Genomic DNA, 20,955 nt, shown 5'->3' with positions numbered 1-20,955 from the left:
CTCAAATTACACGTAGCCAATAAAGCTGTCATTAACATCAATATCACAGCTGGCAGCCATCATATGTGTGGTCCATTTGTAGTTTTCTAAGCTACCTGACTCATTGATTTTAAATGTCCCCTTACACACACACACACACACACACACGCACACACACACACACACACATACAGTGACCGCCGTCTGCTCATTTCCGAAAGCACACGGAGATTCACCGATCAGCGACCCGGCCCCTCCCGCCCCTCCTCCTCCCCCTCCTCCTCCGCGCCACAGCGACTCTCCCCTCGGCTCCACTCCGAGGAGGAACCCGGTGCCCCCGGCTGATCGTTTCCAATTACGTTACCCCAAGATGGAGGTCTGCAGATGGCACTGCTAGCGTTCACGAGTCACCGTAACCGTCCGTGTGTCTTTAATGACGCTTTTGTCGGGACAGAAGTAATTTTGTGCCACCTTTTTGTCGTTTTTTGGGGGGGATCTACTTGGGAGATACTGAGCTCCAGGTTCGGGTTGTGGCAGCCATGAGCTCCGGGGAAGGAGCGGAGGAGACGACGAAGGACGCCAGCGACATAGCGGCGTTCATCAAGACCGGTGAGCCTGAAATTGAGTGGGAGAGGTCGGACTGAGCTCCACCAAGAGCTGCTCCCTTTGGTCCAGCTACATGAGGGACATTGTTCCCGTCCGTGTTGTCTGTTTTGGGGGCTCAGACAGTGAAGGATAGGGTAGAGTTTAACCGATGAAATTCATAACCGTTGTTATAAACGGGGTGAACAACATATAGCAATGACTAATACAGTTGTTTAAGCAACTGAAAAAGGGTTTATTGAATGTATTTTTATCCAGACTGTGCTGCCAGGCAACGTTAGCTAGAGCGCTAATGTCCCAGGTTCCATCTTCGGACATCGATCCTAGATTTGGCAGCGCTTTTGCAAGCCTTTCCGTGTACTTTTCATTAAAATGCATTATTGTATGTTTTGCTGATTCCCAGTCACTATGTAACCACACTTTACACCACTGTCTGCTGTCAAAATGAGGATGTGTAATGTAGGTTTGACCCAGTAAGCGTTGAGAGAAAGGAAAACAGCAACCGCAAAATGTATGTTCGTCCCGACCCAGCTATCGGATCAAAGCGACAGTTTATTATTATGCTTATTACACTGTTAAAATGGCATGTGATAGATACATTCCTGCTTAAACCATGTGGAGTGAATGTAGACGCAACTGAAACGATGAAAAAAGCAGGTTAGGTCTGTCCGATAATGGACTCGTTTGTTGAGTAACTAGTTTCAACATTAGCTTCCAATGATTCAGATTTGGTGAATCCTGTGTGCTAAGCTAACAAATGCTAGCTAGTTTAGCATTGCTAGCTTGCCAATGAGTTGACAAAGCTGGCGTGTATCTAAAGCAGCTTATTGATGAAGGAAGTACAAACATAAATAATGTGTGCGTATTTTGAAACCAGCACGCCGTTAAGTCATTGTTTGTTGTTTTCTGTGCTGTCAAAAAAATAGCACAACTGGGCGAGCTATGTAAACAATACATGGCGTGGCACATATAGCCTGGGTGTGCACTGTGCAGGATGAGCTAGCTGTGTGACATGGCTATCAAGGCCAAAAGGCTGCCCTTTTATCAATACCACGGTCTACTGGCTGTGGTTAAAAAAAGCACAGAATGCCAGTGACACTGATTTATTCATACACTACTAAACTGTTTGCTGCATTTAGACATGGTTAGAGGCTGCTAACATTAGCTAAGTAGTTAGTAACACTCACACGGGCCTACAGTGATTTCATAGGCTGCAACAATGGCTCATAAAATGAGAATTTCTGGGGTCCTTGCAGGCATTTTAAGGGTTCAGAGAAATATATGATTTTTTAAATTTTATCCAGCAGATTTTGCAAAGTGATAGAAACGTGTAAGGTTGGCTTAGTTGATATTAATTTTCACGCCCCCACCTTATGCATAGTATAAACATTTATGCAGTTGGTGCAATTCTTAGCAGTAAATAATTGATTCGAGTTGCTCTGGGATACAGTTGAATGAAATGGTGAATGCCTGTCTATTTGTGGGTCTTTGACATGAAAAAGCTGGTGAGCCTGTGGGCTGCACTTGCTTATGCCAGATAACCCTCTAGCTCTGTTCACTCACAGACTGCAGGGAGTGTGAATAAGATCCAGTGCCTGATGTCATGTCTGCCAGTGTCATCATCTAACTCCGCTCGCTTTGGTGTCTTCATTAGAGAGACTGCTTAAATGCGTTTAAAACAAATTTCTCTATGAACCAATAGCTCCATGTGCCTGCTGATGTGTTTGAACTTACACATCTCTCTTGCCAGATTTCCTCAGTGCCATTTTCTCATTGCTAATGTAAAGTTGTACTATCCCGACAGAAAGGCAGAAACATGCACATACAGTAGGTGTTGCCAGTAAGTGCTTGATGATGATATGTACGCTTGTGATATTCAGATATTCAACTGTGTGAGCGAGCACAGAAGAGTGTGAGAATGGACTGTGTGTACTTTTCATAAGCCAAGTCCCTTGGCTGTTCTAGTGCGCTGTCATGTGTGGGACTATTGTGGTAGAACTGAGTTTTTGAAGTACAGTTCGAGGGGTGTAAACAAGAACGAGAATGCAGAGTATTGACATCCAGCCTCTGGCTCCTGTGGTTTAGTGTCTAGCGAGATAATAAGCCACAGAGGGAAGTTCAGTATCCGTATTGAGCTGATCTGACGGCCTCCTCTTACGAAGAAAGGCGAGAGGCATCCTGCAACTCACTTGCAACCACAGTTTGTATGTTGTGTTGATGCTGCACAGCTGCAGCCATTCTGCTTCATTGTTAATCAAATCTGTTGCTTGTCTGTTGTATAATTAAATTTTTTTAGATTATGGCTCCTTTTTCTGATTACCAGAAACCCATCTGCTACAATTTAAGCTCGCAGCTTCAAAAATATCTCTTTATTTACCAAAAGAGTGCTTAAACAGTAAATGAACTTTATTTGTTTGTTTGAGAGAAGCAATAACACAGATCATTAGTTTTTGTTGCACTTACAGTTTTCTAGCCACTGCTGAATTAATAAAAGAGAGACAGTAAATAAAATTTAAAAAAGCAAATCCTGTTTTTATGGATGACAAAAATACACATTTTACGCCACTATCTGCAGCTGGTGCTGTGAAGATCACAAGAATATTTTAACACTGATTGTCAAACATGTACAATTTAAATATCAGACCAATCTGTACTTGAGGCATTGTCATTCATACTATAACCTTTACCAAAGCTCTACTATCTCTAATGTTCACCACGATCGTAATCTAAACTCAACGATTACCTGAACTCACTGTATCTTACCTGTCTCACACACCCACAACATTTTTAATCATAGTCTTCAACCCCGCTTTCTCGTTTGCTGGTAAACAAACTTAACAGGGTACCAAACTACCTTAACGTTAAATTAGAAAATGCTGCCATAAGCTGCTTTCTTACTCTAATTAAAACCCCTTTCAGGAGCATATATGGCTTTATTTTCTTGACAACACTCGCTGATTATGACTTATGTGTTACTAATTGTGCCACAAGCAAGTCACAAGCAGCTCATCTTTAGGTTAAATATGAACCAAATTTTCTCAGGCGGTGATGTTGAACTGTACTTACTTTACCCCACTGAGAGTACTTGGTACCATCTGTGATACCCTGATGTCATTGAACACAACAGGACAATGATTGACAAGGCCACCTACTGTATGAGATAATGATAACCATGTATAAGTATTTACTGTAAACATGAGATAGGAGAGAGCCGGGTGGGCGCTGATTGAATTTATATGGGTGTTGGCTCAAAAACAGCATCTCTGTTGAAGGGCTCAGTAGTGAAACCATTATAGGCCGGAGTATAGATAGCCTACCGCTGGTTTTGTATAATAAGCTGGTTGGAAGGCTTGAGTGTCACGTTCAGGCTCCCCTCCTCTTTGTTTTGCACTCGAACTTCCTCCTCATAGATCTGGGAATCTTGTTCTGACATGCACAGGTTTGAGTGTCTCGCCACAGGCTATGCTTTTTTTTTTTTTTTTTTTTTTCTCTCTTTCTCCCCCCTCCCTCCATCCCCAGCTCCATCCTCATCTCTTTTTCCATCCTTCGGCGTTGGTCTCTTTGTCTTTTTTCCCATGTCCTCCCTCTTCGCTTTCTTCCCTACTGTCTGCCTGCCTGCCTGCTGTCTGAGCTTTCATTCGCCAATGTCTGTTTCCATGTTTTCCTCCCTCTGTCATTCTTGCAGCGTTGTGTCGGGCTTCTCCGTCCTGATGCAAAATGACAACGTTTAAAAAAAAAAAAAAAAAGAACTTACCCCCGTCTCTCTCCCCTGTCTCCCAGACTGGAATTAATACCTAGGCCTCACAGCTCTGAAACGGGGAGTTTTGTTGTGGCATGTTGTCAATCATCAAGTTCTTCTACTCCAAACACGTCTTTGGCTACGCTGATGACTAACAGGCTGATTTGGTGTTGATTTCATACAGTTATTAGTGTAGGGTATTATACACCGTGGGGGCAAAAAAAAAAAGGCTGCAGTCGGCACTGCCAGGACTTCATGAATGAATGTTCAGAGGCTGCAACACGCCGTTCACAAGGTTGGTCTGTATGTTTGAATGAGCATCGGTGTGTACGTGTGTTTGTGCGAGAAGGCAACCAGGAGAAAGAGAGAGAGAGAGAGAGAGAGAGAGAGAAATCTGATCCAGACAGAGCTTGCATTTATGACTCAGGCCCATTCACCCAGGATGAGGTCTGCACAGAACCACACACACACATGCATGCACACACACTTTGAGACTAATGGATATTGATCCAGGAGATGGAGACTGATTGAGGTCCCTCAGTAAAGGTTTCCTCCAGGCTTAAAGCTGCCATGTCAGACGCAGAGCAGAGACTCAAGCCTAATGTCGTACAAAACAGATTTCCTTTATCATCCATGTTCGTTGGATGGAGGTAAACAGATGATCGGTACATCCCAGATCAATACAAAGCCTTTTGGTTTTTGTCACGTTCTCTCTCTACATTGTTGACAATAGATTAAAAAAAAAAAAATCTGTAATCATAGAGATGCAGCCAGCCAAATAACTTCTCTGTGACTTCAGATGATTTGTATGCCCTGCACTGTTAATATTTGGAAGATTTTATGGAAAATCAGTTGAAATGGATAAAAAAAAACGGAGAGAAATATTTACTTTGGCTAATCAAGTAAATTAAAACCCTTTAAAGAAAAGGTTCACATTTGTTTTAAGTCTGTGTTAAAAACACTACTGACATGCCCATATCTACATCGACAGTGTTATCGGTCGCTGTTGTTGTTCCTCCTCTCTATGCTGGCTGTAAGAGATCTGCTCCTAAAGCAATCGCAGTATATGTGACGGGGAACAAAATCCACAAACCTCGTTCTGTGCAACAAATCAAGCCTCTGAGGGAAGAGGGACTTTGTACTAAAAAGACTTGTGAATCACTTTAGGAAGAGGTCTCTTCACAGCAAAGTATGGACAGGAGGAACAATTACAGTGACCAATAACACTTGTGTTGTCCATGTGACCCACAATGTGGTCATGTGAGTATTGTTTTGAGACAGACAGACAGAGAAATTCAAATCTCTCCTTTTAAAACTTCATCACATTAATGCAAATAATAATCCAATATTTCCCAAAACACGGTCCTGCAGTTTGATTGTAAAATCAGCTTTATCGGCCAAGTATGTTTATGCATACAAGGAATTTGACTCTAGACAAAACAAGGCCGAACATAAACATATCACTATTATGTAAAAGTAAGTAGGTGAGGTTTAGATACATATAGCAAATAACAATTAGACAAGAACATTGAATGTCTATATGCAGGTAAAACTGTAAACAGGATACAAGTAGTAGATATGCAGCATCGTCCACAATGGTCTAATACAACCAGAGATATTAAAGGGATAGATACCACTGTATAACATTAAGGCAGAACCTCTGACAGAAGGCACATTCATATTATCTCACAGTATATATCATCATATAACCCCCAAATGTCTAATATTCACCCCAAGAAGCAAAAACGGACAGAATTTACCTGCAAAAAGGTTTCAGAGTGCAGAAATTTGTGCACTGAAAGGCAAAATTTTAAGAAGCTCAGACCGAGTAATCGAGAGACGCTCTGGCTTCATACGTTTCACAGTATGAGGGGCTTTGTGATAGGCAGCCGCTGTTCCCTCTCAATTGCTTTTCGCACTTACTCACACTCACACGAGCACTTTCTCCGATTTGCCGCTGACCCGATCTCAGCGTCCTCCATCTCGTCTTCTCCCTGACTTTGTTTTGTTAAGGTCACTTTGTGCTACATTCGGCTTTGCTTCTATACAGAGAGCGGCCATTTGTACTCATACACACATACACGCTCTCAGCTGTAGAAAAAAAAAAAACAGGTACTACACACACCTGTAAGTAACTGTGCTGTACAAAAGATAGTAAATGGAAGCCAGCTGGAGGGAAAGATGATGGTTATGAGATTTTAGCCTTTTTTTTTAGCCAGGCAGCTTCAATCTCGAGCAAATGGACGGCCTGGTAAAAAAGCTTTTTAGAACGGGCTGGAGATTAAGCTAAAACATGGGGATAAAAAAAAAAAAACACTCCATCTATTCCAACTGTTCCCTTTTATTGTGGCATTAAAAATGTGGTGTTTCAGTTAGAAAGGCATTCATCCCTTTAAAATAAAACACAAATACAGCAGAGAACACATGGCAACAACAACATCATTGGCACAGACAAAAAGCATCCCGTCGACACATGCGGATAACAGTAATGAGTCTGGATGGATATAAAATCGTTTGTTTGGGGGATAGAAATATCGCAAATGATATAGCTGACAGTCATCTGCTGACCCGTGTCATGAATAACATCTTTTTGTCATTTGCTCAGGATTTTGCAGAGAAAATTGCAAAAAAAAAGTGCTGAAAATCAGTCAGTTTGTCAGTAAACTGTTAATAGTAAATAATTAAAACTGTTGTAATTTTCCCATGAGTACTTGTGTAAACGCCTAATCTTTCTCATCCCTAATAACAGCTGCAAGTACATTAAAATTTAAAGGTGGATTACAACTAGCTGAGCAAGCCAAACCCCCTTAGTCTGCTGTCAGGTCAGTTTTAGAGGGAGGATTGTGATTTACATTTTTCTCCTTTGAAAAAAAAAAAAAAAAGATCTTTTTGAAAACTGGGGCAGTGTGATCAAAGTTTTGGTACATTTAGCGTTCAGAGCTGCCAGTCTATCAGCTCAGTGGGAAAACGACACAGCGGATCAGGATTAGCACACATAGCTTGTGACATGCTTGATTAAAAATCTTGCGTTTGTGCCAGAATACAAGGAAAACATCAAGACTGTCCTCCCAAGTAAAACGATAGAATCAGACATTTCAGCAAATGCCTCAAAACGACATGTTTACATTCAAGCGAAAAAGGTCTTTAGCGGCCATCGGGAGCAAAATTGGAAGTAGTGTGATGGTGTTTTAGTGCTTGCCAGGTAGTGTACAGTGGGTTTGTAAAGGTTTTTCACTCATGAGAGCGGTGAGAGTGAACCAAATTAAAGTAGTAGTAAAGTTGTGGGTCAGACAACCTAAACAACGAACTGGAAGAATCTTTAAAGCTTCGTGGAGCTGAGAACTGCAGAGTCGGGTGATTAATTCTCTGTGGATTCGTCACAACTAATGACCCTTTTCACATATAAGTATCCATGTGATTCATTGTTAATTGTTAATATAAATATACCGATTCTAGCAGCTTTAAATATTAAGCCATGAAAGATCATCCATTGTTTAACCCACAGATACGTTCTGGTTAAACAATTCTGTGCTAAACCTGATGCCAAGCTGGCACAGTGCGTTGTCTTGCTCAAGGCCTTTGCTGCTGATCTGTGTATCACATCACAGGCTTGTAAAGACCGGTCCTGTTGGTCAACTTTACTTTGGTATTGCAATGACATTTCCCAGTGTACAAAGTCTGGATTTGCCTGCTTAGTTACCAGTTTATTATTTGTTTAATAGGGGAGAGTGTGCTGTCCAACTTATGTCATGGTGTGAGCCAATTTCTCCTGGTGACAGAAGGGCAGTAACGGATTTAGTGGTTGGAACTTATCACAAAGAGGTGAGACGAGCAAATTATATGAGGTCTTAACAACTGATAAGCACACTACAGTCATAGGACCAGGAAGCTATCTGTTGATGTTGAAATTATCTTTCACCATGTAAATGAAGGGAGTTTCTACCATGCAACATGCAAGGATATCGATGCAAATGGAGAAATTACAGATACAAATGTAACATTCTGGGGGACTACCATGGTAACAGACAAAAGGGAACAATGTTTTGACCTCGTGGATCGGGGTCCACAGCGAAAAAAAACGGTCGGAAAACCTGGTCCACACATGTCTGGCTAGACTAAACACTGTAATTTTTCAATCAGAACACAGCGAGCGAAGCCATCAAAAGCCGTGAAGTAGAATGAGTGGCAGCACTGGAGTTGTTTGTAGCCCAAAGCGTGTATGATGTCAATGTGAACTTTTAGGCGGACCTCGGTAACACAACCCCTAAACCAGAACAAAAAGCAGCAGATTGCGTTTCAGAGGGAACAACACTCACTTCCCCGATAGTCAGACACTTCTAAACAAGTTTTGTCTTTCTCTGGATGTGCCGTACATGGCAATGTGAAGAGCGGCCTCCAACAGCTTACCAATGAGGTAGGGCGAGCTTGAGGAGCATTTTGAAAAGGGTGATGAATAAAATCGGGGGTCTGTGCCTAGTTATGCGGCAATGAAGTCATTAATAAGATTTCCGAAGATGTGTGTTTACAGTAAAATGCTGCAAAAATGTATAACTGGCTATACAGTGTTTTGAGACCAAGTCAATATGTCATAAATGATATACTGAGCAGATTGCAGATCCTGTCAGGGAGTGTATGGAATGTGTGGGAAAGCAGACTGGCCAAGAACTGTTTGAACACCAAATCTCTTTACTGAAATAGGAATATACAGTATACATGATGTGTGTGTGTGTGTGTGTGTGTGTGTGTGTGTGTGAGAGAGAGAGCAGTGTGTCAGCAGTACAAGTCGCTGTGTGTGCGATGGTGCGATGTTGTCAGCTCTAACATCATTAGGCATGTTAGAGGTGAGAGTTCATTGGATTACGCACGCTGACCTAATCTAATCTGGTGTTTATTCTCTGGGATTATTCAGAGTGTGTGTGTGTGTTTGTGTTTGTGTGTGTTCATGTACGGCGAGGTGGAGAGAGGGAGGTAAGGGAGGTAGGCTGATGGATTTGAAATATTCTGATCTGAACACACACATGCAGCATTGTGTAAATTGTATCAATACAATTGCCAGTATTTTTGATACCTGTTAGGAATTTTAACATGCTTTTCTACAAACCCTTTTTTCATCTAACAGTAGCCAAACTTCTCAAATGTTAAAGGAATTGTTCGCCTTTGGGGAAATATTTGTTTTTTTTTTGCTCTCCCTTGTCTGTCCATTAAATATGAAGCTGATTAGCTTAGTTTAGCATAGTAACTGGAAGCAGCTAGCAAACAACTAGCCTGGCTCTGTCTGGGGGAAAGAAATACATAATACAATTATACAACAACAATACAAGAACCAAAGTAGGAAGAAATGACACATTATGTTTTCATGGGGAACTATATGTTGGATTATTTCTTGGCCTGGCGCAGTCAATTCCTTGAGTCTCTGCTGGTTGCCTGGTGAACTCACGGTGACGACAATGCTCCAGGAAGTGAGCAGCCAAAAAATAAGCCAACCACAGCCAAACCACAATCAGTTTTTGTTTTTACTGTTTGGTTTTTGTTCGGATTAAACAAATGAGATAAAACATGATAATTGGAGAGCTTTAGATGTGTTGTTAGGCGCATTTTCTAACCTGACAGAGCCGGGCTAGCTATAGTGTTTCCTCCTGCTTTCACTCTTCATTCTGACCTGAACTAACTGTGTCCAGCTTCATATTTTACAGACCGATATTAGTGGTATCTGTCTTCTCATCTAACTCTCAGCAAGAAAGCCACTAAGCGTATTTCATAAAATGCTGACCAGTTTCTTTAAATGTAAACACAAGCATCCATACTCAAAGTTAACTAAATAAAATTAAGGCTGAAATTGGCAAGATTTGTACTTAAAGCAGAAACTGTCTGCTTAAAGAATAAGTACACAAGCTTATAAATCTTACCAGGCATTTTATACCAACTTTTAGTACTACTCAGTGTTGTGGACACATTTTGTTTGGCACCAAAAAAGTAGATCCATTAAGGTTCAATACCAAACTAGGTGATTTTAGGCTAAAGCAGTGTTGTAATTCAGAAAAGGTGGATATTTTACACTTGCAGAAGTAATATTTTTGAGTTGTGACAGCTTTCTGTACTCAAAATGCTGGCTTCACCCTACATTTTTATGCCCACCAAAACAAGGCTGAGTTAGCTGTCTGTCACCACGGCAACGATGGCTACCATGTCTGTCTGTCCGACCCATGTAATGTCTTTACTAAGCCTATGTAAACCAGCTCAGCAAAGGCCTGTGCTATCACAGATAGACACACAGGTTGCCGCCTAGATACGGACCAGATAAGACCAAAGGCCAGCTGATAAGAGCCACTAATAATGGTCGGTTTCTGTGTGCCACTTAGTTCAGGCATGGATCCCAATGCAACATTTGAATGCATTAAATACAAAGCAACTCCAACCCACCTATAGAAATAAACAAAAACAAAAAAGCAGAAGTCTACTCATGTAATATGATATAACTTGTGAACCAGGGCAAGCAGAACAAGGTATTTACAGTCAGTTTCAAAGTAGGTAATGAGAAGTGAAAAGAGAGCTATTGAGTGACACTTGGCCTCAGCTAGCACTGATTTGCCCTGTATAATGATAATAATTTCAAATCTAGTCTATTAGACCATTAGCCAGGGACTTGAAGTATTAAGATGTTTGTCAGATGTGTAAATGAAAGAGTTTTTGGCTTGTTTAATTCTCCTCTTAGGAACAACTGAAACACACACACACACAGACACACACACAGACACACACACACACGTACATATGCAAACCCCTCGCCTCTCCGTGTGTTTATAAAAAGGAGCTTGTCCCACTTTTTCCTCTCATCTGCCGCGCTCTCGTTCGGTAATTTCTCCGGCGTGATAGCTAATTGGTGTGAGCTCGGGGAAAATTTGCCTCCCCGCCGCTGTCTTTCTTAAAACAAGCTGGAACGAGAGAAGGAAAAAAGTCGAGGGGTCGAAGAGAAAAATGGAGAGAAGATGGAGAAGACAGGAGGTAGGTTAGAGGGGGGAGGAGGGGGGAGGATGCGGGGGGGAGGAGGGGGGGGCGCAGGTTGCAAGTGGCCGTGAAATCACGTGTGGAGATAACCATTTTCTTTACGCATTCTTGTAAGAGGAGCATAAACAATAAGCCTCGGAGTGACTGAATGATTTTATTGTCCTGTTAGAGGGAAATAAGGGAGACTATTCAGTGCAGGTGGTAGAGAAAGGAGCTGTGAAATTCAAAGACTGAGGGAGAGCGAGACCTTGGAAAGATAATGAAGAGAGGAGAAGAGTAGATGTGAGTGCCAACCTATGTTAATGAAAGAGGTCAGTAAAGGAATTGAATTTGCTGGCAATTGATTAGGATCAGTATGAAAGATTTGCCAGAATGGTCTCTGCTCCTATTTTGAGAGTAGAAAGAGACAGAGAGAGAGTGTACCAAACTAGGACAAGTCCTGAAAGACCATTGTACTCCTTTTTTTCTTTGGGTCTCCAGTGCATTCAAAACTGCTATCTCACTGTTGCCCTCCCCATCTCTCTCACTTTCTCATTCTGTCTCTGTCTCTACCTCTGACTACTTCTCACCCCCTTCTTCTTCTTCTTCTGGAGAGAAATTGATCCACTTTAAACATCACAGTCAGTGGCCTTTTGTGTATTAAAGCAAAGGCTGCATGGACTACTGAGGTCCTTGTGGGTCCCAGAGGTCCCCTGGCAAAATGAGGAATAGTTTAAAACAGTGGCCTTTAGTCCTGATCTTTAGAGGGGACAGCCTGGCTTTTATTTTTCTTTGCTCTCTAATATGGACTATTTTACAACTGGGATGCCAGGTGAGGGCAAATAACAACCTGGTTGGATGAAACAAATCACAGTCCTGAGAATAGGGACTAAAGAGCACTGGTTTATTTCATATTTTTATATTTAATCTGCTCTCATCTATCATAGATTGCTTATATACAGTTGTAGTTCAGCCTGTCTGGCATTTCAAAACTTTGGAGCACAGGTAGTGAAGTATTTAATGTTTCTACTTTGTTAGGAATGAAGAAGAACTGGCTAGCTAGTTCACAGTGATTCATTCATATATGTTGTTGACTCAAGCACTGTGACTCACGCCAAATAAGAAACTGGTTTTAAGGATTGTAAGGTAAAGGTATAAGCCTCAAGGGGATTATGTTTAGGCAGTGGGTAAAGGTGAATGATGGTCGGGGTGTAGGTAAGGCCTAATCATGTCGTAACCAAGCGCTGGCCTACACATGGCTAGCCTGGGTATCTTACTTTCCTTGGAGCGTTGGTGGTCTGTTTTGAGAAATTAACGCTGGACCACTTCACCAGTTTTCAACTTTGACTCTAACTATCCTAATTAGGGATATAGTGTGAAGAAAGTGTTAATGTTCTGTGTGTCTCTGGGGCGCAACTGCAAAATCTGTTGTTCTTTGGGCACCAGCGCTGTCAGTAGACGTCCACAGTGATGTAGTTGGGGGTAAGGAAGAACTATGGCTATGACAGCTCAGATCTCTAGTCTCCGCCTCTGATTTTCTGTAGTGGTGCCTTCAAGGACAGTCAAAGGTGGGTCTCCCAAAACACTCCGTCTACAATGTTAGGCTAGTTATAGGGAAAAGCAGACACCAAAATATCATACCACTAAATACTTGAAAATATCAGCATATTTGGAAGAAAACTGGCTTCATGATACACAGCCGTATATCACGCTGTGGAATCAGACACAACAGAGTGTGGAGGAGAAAGCGACAACGGGAGTTGTAACAGCGGCAGCTGAAAGAGAAGCGCTGCAGCCGGAGAGGCTTTGCAAAAGAAAAATGTTTGTAAATGAAAATAACCCTCAGTAAAGACGTATAATATTTTCTCTGCTAACCGGCTGCTCTGCTAGGAAACGTATTCGCCCCCTGCGATCCATAAACACACCATCAGTAGCTTATTGGACAGGACTGCGTGCAATGCATTCTGGTTGTTGTAGGATTCCTCCTTAAGAGCAACATGGAGAATCTGTGGCCTTTTTCTCAATTTTCTCTACTCATAGGGCACCAATTTCAAAAATAATTGCACATTTCTACTACACAGGTGACCTAGTTTTCAGAAATCATCATTCACAGCGGTGAATTTTCCCTTTAAGCACATGAATTGACACATTGAATTATTATCAATACAGTAACCTCCCCAAGTTTCAGTTATGCGTCCGGGTAAAAAGTAAATATATCCCTAGCCTTAGATGGTATTAAAGGTCCTGAAAACATTTTTGTCAATAAGCTTCTTACTATGAGCAATATGGTCCTACGTGAATGCAAAGTTTCAACAGTTTTGGTTTATTTACATGAGAGCGTTTTGAATTTGTGTTTTATCTGTGCTCTTCTCACTGATTTGAAGTGGGCGGGGCTTGGTTGGAAAAAGATGATGTCACACACTTCTGTGGGCCAACCAGAATTTAGCAATATTTGAATCAAATTCAAATGTTGAGTGTTGTTCAGCCACACAGCTGTCAAATCTGATTAAATCACACTAACACAGTCCTGATGACCTGATAAGCTGAGTTGAGTATTCAACTCTTAATAAATAATACCTAACGTATGTTTTTTTTTTTCAAACCTGGAACTTGGATTGTTGCTTATTTAGTTATGAATATTTAATATTGTGGAGAAAAACTTCTTATTTGAAACCAAGTTTTCATGGGCTTTAAGGTCAGGGTATGAATGTGGGAGGCGGGATTAATAAGAACATGCGTTTGGCATGAGCAGCGTTGGCCGTCATGGCTGAATTCACAAAGAAAAGAGCAGAAACCACAGAAACTCAGGCTTCAGTAGAAATCCACAGAAAACGTCACAGTACCGATCCCATTGTTTAACTAAGAGGTTATCTCTGCGAAGTTCAGAGCATGAATACCACAGCAATGAGCATAAGACAAGAGATCAAGATAAAATCATGAAACTCTTTCATTATCACTTTAAGGTCAGTATTACCTACCACATTGATTGATCGTGAGTTTCACAAGGTGACATCGTGCATCCTCAGTTTCACTCTCACCACCTACCTATTTTTGCGCCAAGCACTAAATAATCCTCTCAGATGGGTGGTCCCGTAGGTAATATATTGTTAAATGTGCTGTCCATGGCCCTTGACATTTAAATGTTTGCTAAACACCTACAGCGATATCTACCGCTACTCTCCGCAAGATAGCCTTGACAGCTGGGTATTGCTCACTGTTTTTGTGTGCCTCACCTCTCGTTTCAGTCAGCGTGAGCCAGACAATAGGTATTTTTAAATGAAAAGGGGTCTTTCCTAGTTGTGTATGAGTCAAACGATGAGTGTGCTTGCCGAGAAGGGGAAGGCAGGGGCCCATAGAAAGGGTGGTCTTGTGTTAATGTGGACTAGAAGTCAGAAACAGTGTGTGTGTGTAAGGACAAGAGTGAGTTGTCAGTGGAAGGGAGCTCAGTTTGGGATACAGTATAGCCAGTGTTCAACAGAGCTGAGGTCTAGGTGAGTTCACTGTATGTAAGTGTGTGTGTGTGTGTGCATGTTTCAGGGAGAGGGGAGACTTTGGATGTTTCATGGGATTGGACCCGTTGCATTTTTTGCTTTGTCATTTCCTCAACGGCCGTTAGGTGTGTGTGTGTGCGTGTCTGTTTAAGTGTATCCAAACAGTTCAGCTGACGTACTAGCGGTTGGCTTATCCTACTATGGTCTGTAACAAAGTTGGCTCTGTGTTAATGCATATCTGTGTGTGTGTGTGTGTGTCATTGGTTGGATTGGATTGGACTACTTCAACGGCCACATCTCTTCAGAAAAAGCCTCTGTTCTTGACTGTGTGTGTGTGTGTGTGTGTGCATCCGTGTCTCTTTATGCACTCATACATTAAATTTTATCTCCTTTTTGTCCATGCATGTTTGACTTCTGGCTCAGCTACAAGTCTCATTGTTTAGATAGTGATAAGATGCGGGCAACCACTACTGTAGTCTGGTATTACATTGTTGCACACTGTGGCTTAAGTGGACATCTTTGGCATTGCAAATATGCGAAGTATGTGGGTGTTTGGTCTTTCTTTTGCCTTCCTTTTTTTTTTTTTCCCCTTCTCTCTCCTTCATTCCCATTCATTCTCTTTAAGTTCTCCCAGGTACACGGCTTTACAGAACATTCCCTTGAGATTTTTTTGTGCTTGTCTCGACTGCTTTGGCTCTGCTTTTCCCTTGCTGTGTTTGCATGTGTGAGTCTCTACTCATGTGCATGAGGCCTGTGGCATCGGTTGTTGTTGCCAGCGAGTTTGCTCATGTGTAGTTTTATATGTACTGTGCCGTTCTATGCAAACTGCCAGAAGCGAAATGCTGCTAAATCATAGCTCTCTGGTAGTAGTCGCTACAGAAGGAAACCATGCAGAGAACTATTAGAAACAGCAGGGTGATTTAATGTGATACAGGGATATTGGTCCTTGTAGGAAATAGAGGTCATAGGTCATGGTTTGTTACATAAGAAGCTAGAGGGAGTTTAGTTTCTTGCTTAAGGGTACTTCGGCAAGGCGGATTCTGGTATTGGCCCTGAACTCTTCAGTTAAAAGAGAGTCCCTCTAGGCTACTTCTAGTGTGATTTTTTTTTTTTTCATCATCATCATCATTCTGTATTTTGTCTCATATGCATGAGCCACACTGTTGCACTGGGTGACATTTTTCTTGGCCCTTAAGATTACGGTCACAGTAGTCTGTTTAGAAACGGCCCCAAGGACTAATAACAGCGATAACATTTACAGAGCTTCACTAGCTTGTTGCACCACACATCACAACCTCTTGACTCTGTACTAAAGTTATTTACAGTGTAGTCTTAAATCAAGACATAGTGATATTTAGCACAACAAGGCATCTGACTTATCATGAACAAAGCATAAGTTGGATCTCTGTGCGAGCATGTGAGTGAGAGGGGTGGGGAAGTAACATATCAGTAAGGATTTTAGTATCGCTTTCTAATTCGAAGTCGGCTGAAAACTGAAGAGCAGGTTTCACTGTTGCTTTAATAAAAAAAAAAGCTCCAGTCTTGTAGATAAGACTCATGCAATCACTTTATCGCAACTCCCAGCTATTACTGCCAAAATATGTGTGTTCAGTAGTTGTGTTGGGACTGTAAAAATAATGCCAGTCCAGAAACACAGATTTTTGAGTTCTTTCCAAACAAACGGTCTCTTACTAAAGAAAATAGTGTGGTAACACTACTGATTTGCACGCATGTCTGAGGATGCCAGTTAGCTGCTAAATGTGTCACAACTGAGCCTCTGTATCTGTATTAGTGTATGAAGTTTCACATTTTAACTGAACTTTTTTTAGCGTGTGTTTACATGTTCCTATTTCTGCAGTGCACTTCAGTTCACGGAAGTAGAAGATTCAGTTTTTTACCTAAAACAAACTCCCAAATCACAAACTCAAGAAGACCCACAGTACAGGTCACATGTCACTCATATAGTGTATGTTTTGTACATCGCGTGTAGTGTAGGACCTGTGTGAAATCGAAAAATCAATATGCATCATATTTTTAGATACTTGACATGCACATGGTTGGTTCCATACAACCAGTGGCCTCTCAAACAGGAAGCAGTAAGCCTGAGTCAGAACAGAGGGAGCATGTGTCACTGAGTCAGCCAGTCGACAGTCCAGCCTGTTTACATGTCGACAGCACATGACACTGACCGTATCTTCCCCTCAGTCACAGCAGCAGCCTCTCTCACACACAGGCTATAGGCTGGATCAATGGGCCGATTGTTGTATCGGCGGTGAAACCAGTGGGCCTCGGTCATGAGTTATAGGGTGATGAGTAGATGACTCCTGCGTGCACTGGTCCAGTGTAAGCTGAACATGCTGTTGAAGAACATGGAAAATTGTCAAATCAGTGGTACCTTGGTATCATAATTATAATGGAAGGAGAACAGGTTTGAGATAAGCGGTCGATTTTTCTCTCACACCAGTGGCATCATGTCTGCTCATATTTCTGAAAGTTAAGACTGATTTGCTTTACTGTTTCTTGTGACTAAGACGTTTTGTTTTTCACTTTACTGAACAAGATGATGTTAGAGAGTTTTTCATCAGCCTATATGCATATTTCCAGGTTTATATTTATATTCCGGGGTTTTACTAGTATATCTTTGCATGATTTACAGTTCAAAAAACTCCTTATTTATTTTATACTGGCTTTTTATGCAGCCCCTCAGTTCAGCCTCTGTCTGAAACAGGCCTTTTTAGCTCCAGTCTCTTTAAGGCCCGCCTCCCAGTGAGTCCACTCTATTCTGATTGGCCAGCTTTTGGAAGATTCCCCTCGGCAGACGTCCGCCTGCTTCAGAGGCCTCGTTAGCAGACCGTAGTAGTAGGGCTTCACTTCTTTTTCTAGTTCTTTACTCGAAATGGAAACTTTTCAAATACATCTGTATATGTTCGAGCCTGAATCTGATCCGAAATAATGCGAGCGGACAATGTGAACAACCCATGGAACAACCTTAGCAACAAAAACTATGGAACGGACGGCTGTTTGTGGGCGTGTATCAACAATGTGACATGATCATCATGAGGAGGAAGTAGAGGGAACATTGCAAAAGAAGCATTAAGAGCAGGATGAATCATATATTATACATTATAACAGTATATAAATAACAGAAAAAGCTTGATATGTCCCCTTTAACTATTGCAAAAACATTCTGAACATTTAGATTTGTTTGTTTTGGAGCAAAAGTAACATATTCCCATTTTTTCATTTATTTTTTTGTTGTAAAACAATGCGTTGGATTTTTGCATCCATCATGATGGCACATTTGGGTTTTTGTAATGGAGCATGTTCATCGTCTAGCAATTTCCAGTCTGGTTCTAGAGGCGTTAACCCAGCTGAGTTTTGTGTTTGTAGATGTTGATGTCTGATTGGTTTCAGACGATCGGTCCCATGTAATTCCCAAAGCTTTGTCATTGAATGCCGTTGGTCCACCATGTCAGAAAAGAAGTGGGGCATATTTTAATTCCCTCCCATGGAGGCATTTTAACTCAGACATGAAATTGCTCTTTTTTTTTTTGGACACAATAATCCTTTAATCTGACAGCATTTTAACAAAACATTCATTGACAACAACAAAACCATTGTTGAAACGGCCAACATGTCATCATTGGCTTCTTTTTCTCAAGTTTCCCTCATTCATTCCCATCTCCATTATTCCTATGACTGTCAGAAATATTTTAACTATGATGCATCAAGCAAAATCTGTTGTTTTTCTATTTTGGTAATATTGTTTTTTCCTTCTCTCCTTTTCTGTGTGTGCCTACAGATGGTTCCCTCCCTAAAGAGCCAAAAGGAGATGTATCGAGTCAGATAGCAGGTAAAACTCACACACAAACCCAAACAAATTGTACACAGAGATTCACAGTTCTGCAACTGTTTATCCATCCTCTTCATGTCTGTTTTTGTTTGTGCGTGGTGACGGTGGGAGATGCATATGCACACAAGATTAATATTTCAGTGTCCCCAGTGGCAAAAACAGGCCACCGTCACCATAATTTCTCACTATCACATCTCCTTGACTCTCCTTCCCCCCCCCTCCCTCGTCTCCTCCCTCTCCTCCCGCCATCACACACCATGTTCCCCACACCACGATTGGCTACCCATGTCTAGCGCTCGTTTCCGTAGCGACAGCAAGGCTCTCCATGAAGAGTTGAGATGGACAATGTCTATACCTGTCATTCCTTTTCCTTTTGTTTTCTTCCAGCCAGCTGTCTTTTATCATTTGAATTCAGATTTGTATTTTTAACGTTTCATGGACTAAGTTCTATTTCAGAGGCGTTCCAGTCTGAAAAAGAGGGACAAACTAGTGACTGTTAACTGCTTTAGTCAAAAACTACCAGTTTTGGTATCTGTCCCAAAAAAATCAAAAACCCTTAAACCCTAGATATAAAGGAGGACAGCGAATTGGCAGGTTGCTCCAGAGCCCAGGGGCCATGATGGAGACAGCTCCATCACCCGCAGAAAAAGGCAATGAAAACAACATGAACGCAATTATATCTAGACAATACTTGGCTTCACTGCTACTGTTTGGCCTGTCTGCTTTGCCCTGTAAGGGCAGTGTTTTTCTTAAGCTTCCTGGTGCTTGCCAACTATCACTTCCTGGTTTATTGCGGCAGGGGGGCGGTAGTGCGATTATGTCTTTCGATCTGTTGGCCTGGCCTCCTCTGCCACTGGTCTGACTGGGCGAGTGGATTGTGGTCTGCAAAGGGAGGGGGGGGGGGAGAGAGGGGGGCAGTGCTGTTATGTAATAATGTTAATGCCTTTGGACCTTGACAGATGTGCTGAAGAGTGCTTTTGCAAGGAGGGAGTGTTGTGGGCTTGTGCATTTCCTTTACTGAGTCACTTTTTTTTTCTCTCTGTCTCTCTGGTTCAAAATGTAGAACCACTCCAAAAGATATTGATTCCGAAAGATTTGATCAATGCGTACGATTCTTCGGTAATCAATTGCATTCAGCTAGATGAAGTTCAGTGTCGGTGTCACCTCCAGATGGCATATTCCTGCAGATCGGAATAGTTGGAGCAGAAAAAAAAAGGTTGCAGCAGACAACAGCAGGATGTTGACAGTGAAGTGCAGCAGGAGTCAACAGCTGTGTGTTGCATTGAATCTCAGTCGGTGACAAGGGGAGAGCGTGACCGTGTTTTGCACTGAGGGGAGAGGTGAAAAAATACAGCTGTTTATATTTTTATGTATGAAACGTAATATTACTAAAAGCGCTCTTCTCTGTCTCTTCACGGTTTGTCAGAATGAGATCAGGTGGCATTAAAAGACCCGGACGAATGAACTCTTGGCACCAATAACAAGCCGTCTTTTCTCTCTCCTCTCCTCTCCCTCTCTGTCTTTTCTTTTTCTCCGTCCCTCCTCCTCCCTCTCCCCTCCTCCCCGCTGTGTTTGGGTCGCTGGGGTAACCCTGGCCTGTTTCTCGCTCGGTTAGCCTACCCTGCTATTAGAGGTCTGGACGAATGGAGAGAACAGAAAGAGGCGGAGGTGAAGGGGAGATGCTGCTCTCTCTCTCAGGCCAAAACTCAGATTTGGGGACAAAAAGAGGAAAATGGGGAAGGACATGGAGAGTCTGAGTGGATTGGAAATAAACTCCCAGACTGCGCTGTTTAATCGCTTAGGCTGTCAGCTTGGTGCTTCTAGATAATGATACCCCGTTTTCATCGACGGGGCCTGATTTTCAATGCAGCATGAAATAAGTGCCACACAAATATCTCTTTTAAAAATCGCATCTTTTAGTCCATGCTCTCCTGTTCAGATACGATGGTTTGCATGTGAAATCATTCCAGTGGTACCGGGGAGGATTTTACACAAAAATTTTAGGGGTGTGAGGCTGTAAAAATGTAGTGAAACCTGCCTTAAAGAGCTGCTAGCAGACAGTGTTAGAGTTTAATAACGCAGTGCCAGCTTTTATACTCCAATGAGACTAGAATTTGGGTGTGAACACTGAATATTTATATATTATTTCAACATTTCTTGGAGAGAAATTAGAAAATTTGTGGATTGTGATAGTGAAATGGCAGCTAAAAATATGTGTACATATTATTCAAAGCCTGGATGGAAAAATAGGGTGCAATTTTATGTTTTCTTTATTGTTAACTAGGTACCCACTTGTTCGTGTGTGT

At 41.9% G+C, this 20,955-nt stretch overlaps 1 protein-coding gene across 5 annotated transcripts in view; it reads left to right on the top strand.

Annotated features, from left to right (window-relative positions):
* Positions 1-258: 258 nt before the first annotated feature.
* The window catches only part of trioa (trio Rho guanine nucleotide exchange factor a), a 73,140-nt gene continuing 52,443 nt past the window's right edge, over positions 259-20,955 (top strand). For 4 of the 5 annotated variants that reach the window (XM_067611450.1, XM_067611449.1, XM_067611448.1 and 1 more), the window contains exons 1-2: positions 261-588; positions 18,599-18,649. In XM_067611450.1, the coding sequence (XP_067467551.1) occupies positions 519-588; positions 18,599-18,649 (121 nt within the window). In that variant the 5' untranslated portion in view covers positions 261-518. Of the gene's footprint in view, positions 589-18,598; positions 18,650-20,955 lie in introns of all 5 variants that reach the window. The other variant, XM_067611451.1, reaches the window with a different exon arrangement.

Source organism: Thunnus thynnus, chromosome 15, assembly GCF_963924715.1.
Source record: "Thunnus thynnus chromosome 15, fThuThy2.1, whole genome shotgun sequence".
Taxonomy (NCBI): Eukaryota; Metazoa; Chordata; class Actinopteri; order Scombriformes; family Scombridae; genus Thunnus; species Thunnus thynnus.
Note: the sequence above shows the minus strand (reverse complement) of the source record. Positions and strands in the feature narration are given on the sequence as shown.